This window comes from Quercus suber, unplaced genomic scaffold (assembly GCF_002906115.3).
Source record: "Quercus suber isolate HL8 unplaced genomic scaffold, Cork oak 2.0 scaffold_40, whole genome shotgun sequence".
Lineage (NCBI taxonomy): Eukaryota > Viridiplantae > Streptophyta > Magnoliopsida > Fagales > Fagaceae > Quercus > Quercus suber.
The window spans coordinates 1,835,935-1,842,418 of NW_027069505.1; the positions used below are offsets into that span (position 1 = coordinate 1,835,935).

Sequence of the window (6,484 nt, forward strand, 5' to 3'; positions counted from 1 at the left end):
TGCATATGTGTTTGTTTCTCCAAAAAAAAAAAAAGTATATATATATATATATATTTATATGACATGTTAATCTAAGTTTAAATATTATAAAGTTTAGAATTGTAGCAGATTTTTGTTTTATTTATGATATAAATGTTTTTTTTTTTTGAGATACTCTTTATGATTAAATGTAATGCCTATAATATTGAAACTTGAATTTTTAGGTTATCTTTTGAATTTTTTTTTTTTTTTTTTGGAGAAACTGAAAGAAATGACATTTTTTTTTAAAAGAGAAAGTTTCAACCTATAGCGTCCGCTCCTAATGATAGTTCTTTATTATCAAACAAAGACATAAATCAATTTTTTATGTAAGTGGATTCTAGTTAGCTCAACTAGTAAAGTTTCCGATAGTTGAATAAGAGATCTATGGTTCAATTCTCACCTGCATCAAAAATTGATTGATGTCTTGGTTTGATAATAAAGAGCTATTATTAGGAGCGGACGTTGATTGCTAGTGCTAACTTTTTAATTTTTTGTGCTATTTCTTCTCAAAAAAGGTTTTTGTGCTATTAAGTATTAACTACTATATATTTGTGCCAAGTGTTAAGGAGCTCAAATATGGAATTAATGAAATAAATGCATTTATTAGTATTATATTTATCCTTATTTGTGAGTATTTAATATTTATCCTAATCAATTCCTTTGAATGGTTCAACAATTTTATCTTGCTCAAGGCCACGTTTTGTCTGGCTGGTTGTTCATTCACCTCTTTATAGAGAAATACCAATTTCATATTTATTTTTGATGAAATACCAATTTCATATAATATTGGAAATTTCAAGTAGAAAAATAGCAATTATATTTTTGGAAGTCTGCATTCAATATCTAAAAATGCTGGTATTCATTAATCTTTAAAATAGAACTACAAAATCTTATGTGAAAGACATATTAGTCCAACAAATGGCAATCCACACTTCGATGTAGAGTATGCATTCCTCATATGGCTAAAACAAAATAAACAAATAGCTACTCAAAAACGAAATTAAAAAAAAAAAATTTATTATATATTTAAATTAGATTAGAGTAGAATTCTATTTCAATTTTTTTTTTTTTTAAATTGTAGGAGTTTTTTACTTAACATATATTACATTTCCATACATGGTAATATAGAAAGAAAAAGGATTTTTTTTTAATAATTAATTTATTATTATTATTATTATTATTATTATTATTATTCAGTCTGTCAATGACAAATTTTTCGATATGGGAAAACTCATCGATATGTTTCAAAGATGTTATAAATGGAAGGAGGAGATTTCTTTCCTAGATACATATAACATTGATAGGTAATAAATCATATACCTTTCTCTTTAAAAAAAAGAAAAAAAAGAAATCCGTTAATTTACTTTAATGTTAGTCATAGGGTCACATAGGAGTGCCCATAATCCCACGATTCCCACCTCTATAAATAGCGCAGGCACCATTAGTTTGTAACTCAACAACCGTCTTTCTTTCTTTTTTGAGATAAAAGATAGAACAAATAGTCTTTCAATCCAAAAGAGAATGGAGAAGAAAATAATGAGTTGTTTAGTATTAGCCTCTGGGCTGATGATTATTTTGGTCCTAAATGCAAGTGCAAGTGCTGCAGATGGCATAACATGCGAGGAGGCTTTAACAAAATTGGCACCCTGCCAACCATACTTCCTTGGTTTTCCTTTTATCCCAACACCCGGCCCTACATGCTGTAAAGGTGCAGCAACTGTATCGCAACAGGCAAACACCACTACAATACGCAGGTCTTTGTGTGAATGTTTCGAAACTGCTGCAAATGCATCTCACATTAAAACTGAAAGACTAAAACAGCTTCCCCATTTTTGTAAAATCAAAGTTCCTGTTCCTCTTGATCCCACTGTGAAATGCAACACGTAATCTCTCTCTCTCTCTCTCTCTTTGTGTGTGTAAAAATTAAAGGGTCATAATACATATGAAAAAACATATATCTTTGTAATGAATCTTCTCATGTCTTGATTAATATGTTTGTGTTTAATGATGTGCAGTGTCCAATGATGCTCTCTGCCCTATGGAGTTGAAGATGTTAGTGAAATAAACAATGGGGAAGCAAGCACGCAATAAATATAGCAAGTTTTTGTGTTGTAAAACTTATCTGCGCCTCATTTATTTTAATTATTTCTTATATTTGTAACACCTATTATAATTGAAATAAATAAAAATATTCTTACTTTATTTATCCAATAAAAATGAATGAATGAATGAATCGCTTAAGACTCTTGCAAAGCATTTATTTCTCCCTACTTGTTTAAATTTGACTTAATATCCACACTAATATTGCCGGGTACACAGTAGAAATTTGAATACACCAAGATTGTTTGTTAAATCTGTTTTTATTTAATTTACCGATTACGTAACTGTATAATATAATTCAACTAGTATGTGATTAATACTACATAGACACAAAGAATGTCGCACCAGTAATTTCTGAAAAAAAAAATTGACTATTGAAATTCGATCTCTAATGCTTATATTGATAAAAAGAGAGAGAGATTAGTCATAACATTCCAAGTTTGATCAAACTATCTGTTGACCCAGTTGGTCTAATAGCTCCTTCTGTTAAGGAGGAGGGAGCTAGGGGTTCAAGTATTAGCTTAGGAGATTTCTATCCATTAATATATATATATATATATATATTGATCAACTAACTCTTAAAATACTAAATAAATAAAAATAAAAAATTAGGAAAAAAAAATTCAAAATGCAGAAATATTAAGTCCAAAAATTAGCTTACTTCTTGCCTCCACTTTACGGATTGGCTTTAGGTGTAATTGGAATCAAAAATTGAGATTGATAGTCAGGGGTGGCTCCAGGATTTTTGTCTAAGGGGGTCAATAAGAAACATAAATTATATAAAATCTAAAACAAAAGAGACTTGAATATATCAATATTACCAAAAAAAAAAACATTAAATTTTACAATTGTCTTCTATGAGGTTTCATATTTTGAAACCGTTGCATGATAGATTCATTATCAATCCTACGAGCTATATTTTTTTCAATGTACACAGTCAAAAAATTATTCAACCATTGATCCTCTCTTCGATTGCGCAATTCATTCTTGATATATTTCATTGCTGAAAAACTTCTTTCCACTGTTGCAGTAGCAATAGGAAGGATCAAAACTAATTTCACAAGCAAATATACCAATGGATATATAACATCCTTCTTTGTCTCCACCATCTTTCTAGCAAGGTCCCCAATTCCTTTAAGCTCTAAAAACTCATCATTTGAGCACATATCAACAATGTAAGTCTGAAGTTGATTATCAAGTGCCAATACATTTGTCTCAGAAAAATCAAATGGCTAGAACTTTGCAAGACGGGTCAATTTTTGTATATCAAAAGCCAGAAACGAATCACTTGGATTCAAGCAAGCCATACAAAGTAGCAACTCAGTAGCCACCTCTGAAAAATGATTATTAAGCTCTTGAAGTTGCAGATTTATGACTTCAAAGAATAGATCAACACAATAGTGATGCAAATTTGTAATTTGTGGGGCGTTGCATCGTGGCCTCACACCAACTACAAATATTTATTCCATGTTCAAGATAGGAATATCAAGCTTGCTAAAAATGTGGATACTTCAATCAATAGAGCTTCCCAGTCATCATCTCTCATCATCTGCAATCGTTGCTTAGACACTATGACAAGTGTCATAGCGTTTACAATATCTTGATTTTTCTTTTGCAATGCTATTGACAACTCATTTGTGATCCCCAAAATATTTTACATCAAGTGTAAAGCAAAGGAAAATTCAAAAGATAAAATTAACCTTAAAATAGACCGAGCTTCAACTCTTTGCTCAAAGAGTAGGCTATCCTTTTCAATCATCTCAAGTATATCAACTGTGGAAGAGAACATCAAAATCAAGTTGAGGATTGTCCTATAATGTGATCCCCAACGTGTATCACCAGCACGTTTAAGACTTGTCTCTTGATTCAAACCTTGCCCACTTTCAAGTTCACCACAACACAATAGTGATGCAAATTTGTAATTTGTGGGGCGTTGCATCGTGGCCTCACACCAACTACAAATATTTATTCCATGTTCAAGATAGGAATATCAAGCTTGCTAAAAATGTGGATACTTCAATCAATAGAGCTTCCCAGTCATCATCTCTCATCATTTGCAATCGTTGCTTAGACACTATGACAAGTGTCATAGCATTTACAATATCTTGATTTTTCTTTTGCAATGCTATTGACAACTCATTTGTGATCCCCAAAATATTTTACATCAAGTGTAAAGCAAAGGAAAATTCAAAAGATAAAATTAACCTTAAAATAGACCGAGCTTCAACTCTTTGCTCAAAGAGTAGGCTATCCTTTTCAATCATCTCAAGTATATCAACTGTGGAAGAGAACATCAAAATCAAGTTGAGGATTGTCCTATAATGTGATCCCCAACGTGTATCACCAGCACGTTTAAGACTTGTCTCTTGATTCAAACCTTGCCCACTTTCAAGTTCACCTAAGTTTAATGCTTCTGTAATTTTGGCAAGTTGTGCATTTCGTAAAAATTCTCGTCTTTTACAAGAAGCTTCAATAATAGTTACTATTTTACTAACCAAGCTAAAAAATTCAGCAATATCAGTATGCTTGTTAGCAACAGCTACAAGAATCAACTGAAGTTGATGAGCAAAGCAATGGACATAAAATGCTGATTTATTCTCCTTCAGAATTAAAGTTTTAAGACCATTGAATTCACCTTGCATGTTATTGGCCCCATCATAACCTTGCCCACGGAGTCTTGATAAACTCAATGCATATTTATTGAATAAAAATTCAGTTGCAGCTTTTAGAGACAAAGCTGAGGTATGTGCTACATGTACAATACCAAGAAATCGCTCTGTAACAATTCCCTTTTTGTCCACATGACGCAAAACAACAGCCATTTGTTCTTTTATTGAGATATCACGGGACTCATCAACTAAAATTGAAAAAAACCCATTGCCAAGATCTTCGATGATGGCATCGGTAGTTTTATATGCAATTGCATTCACAATGTCTTTTTGAATATCAGGATGGGTTAGCTTGCTGTTTTTTGGAGTTTTTTTGCAACACTTCATTAATAACATCATTATGATCTGCCAAAAATTGTAGAAACTCAAGGAAATTTCCTTTTTCACTTGAATCATCAGATTCATCATGACCACGAAAAGCTAACACCCGATGCAAAAGGAATCTTATGCAATCAACTATTGCATTTAATTGAGTTCGATATTCAATTTTATCTTGATTTGATTGCTTAACAAAAACACTTTGAATGTGTTGATTTTGCTTCATTAGATTTTCACCATTCTTAAGAGCTTGGTTATGGGCACTATTAACACCTCGAACATGTAGGTCCAGCTTTTCTTTGTTATTCCTACTATTGAATCCCTTTGTCACAAAATTGTCACCTCCAGATTGCATACCAACGTCTTGTCTAAATAGGTAACAATATAAACAATATGCGCAGCATCCTTTTCAATACTATATTCCAACTGAACTGATTTAGACCCCTTAAAAACAACCAGATTGGTTAGCCTAGTTAATTAGCCAAGTTGTTACTTAGTCCAATTATGCAATTCTAGGTTAAAACAATTAAATAATCATATCAAACATATAAAGCAGTGGAATAATAAATAACACAATGATATGATCACCCAAGAAACCACACCGGTAAAAACCTGGGGAGGATTTGACCCACCTATCCTCAAGGCAAACCTGAATCCACTATGAAAGAATCGAAGTTCATACAAAAAGACTTACAAGCTCCCCGCTTGACTTCCTAATGCTACCCACCAGTAGAACTTACTGACACGACCATGTGCAAGCTTCGAATCCACGGACTCCTTCTTTCTTGAATTCTCCAATCAGCTACAAGCACCCACGCTTGATATTCTTTAAGCTTCAATGGTAGCAACCGAGTTGATCATCAAGATGTTGAAGTAATCTCTACCTTGAAAACCCTAAGCTTTGTGTAAAGGAAAGCTCCTTTAGATCTCACAAGAGATTTACACAAAACAGCAATGTATAAGCAACAATATAATTGGAGCCACTCTAAAAACGTGGCTAGGGTTTTGCCTTATATACCTAGGGCAAAAACATAAAACCCTAAATGTTTAATGAGTTAGGGCTGAGTTAGAAAAAACTGCAGAAAACGCAATTTGGCCGACTTTCGATCAATCGAGTCTATTCTTCGATTGATCGAGCCAGACCAAAATGCCCCAATGCATCTGCAGTCTCTCGATTCCAACTTTACAATAATTAATCAACTTTGAGCAAGCTTAAACAAGACTAAACATATTGTTTTGATCATGGTTTGCCAATATTACAAATTAGAGTTCTAAATACATAAATTCCTAAACCCTAAGAACCTAACACCAACCAACTTTCATACTCTTTAAACCATTTAGGATTAAATCGACGCATAAGTCCATCAATTTTTGTT

At 32.3% G+C, this 6,484-nt stretch overlaps 1 protein-coding gene across 1 annotated transcript; it reads right to left on the reverse strand.

The window, feature by feature from the left end:
* Positions 1-2,963: 2,963 nt before the first annotated feature.
* Positions 2,964-5,117, reverse strand: LOC136066605 (uncharacterized). The gene is made up of 3 exons (XM_065771221.1): positions 4,327-5,117; positions 3,845-4,076; positions 2,964-3,353 (listed from the first exon to the last, which is right to left on the reverse strand). Exons 1-3 carry the CDS (start codon positions 5,115-5,117, stop codon positions 2,964-2,966), a joined length of 1,413 nt encoding a protein of 470 aa, XP_065627293.1.
* Positions 5,118-6,484: the final 1,367 nt, after the last annotated feature.

Coding starts and splice junctions, on each gene's coding strand:
- LOC136066605 (XM_065771221.1), bottom strand. CDS start 5,117: ATGAAGTGTTGCAAAAAAACTCCAAAAAACAGCAAGCTAACCCATCCT. Junction 4,077..4,326: donor GAAGCTCGGTCTATTTTAAG/GTTAATTTTATC, acceptor AAATATTTGTAG/TTGGTGTGAGGCCACGATGC. Junction 3,354..3,844: donor GCCTACTCTTTGAGCAAAGA/GTTGAAGCTCGG, acceptor GCAAAGTTCTAG/CCATTTGATTTTTCTGAGAC.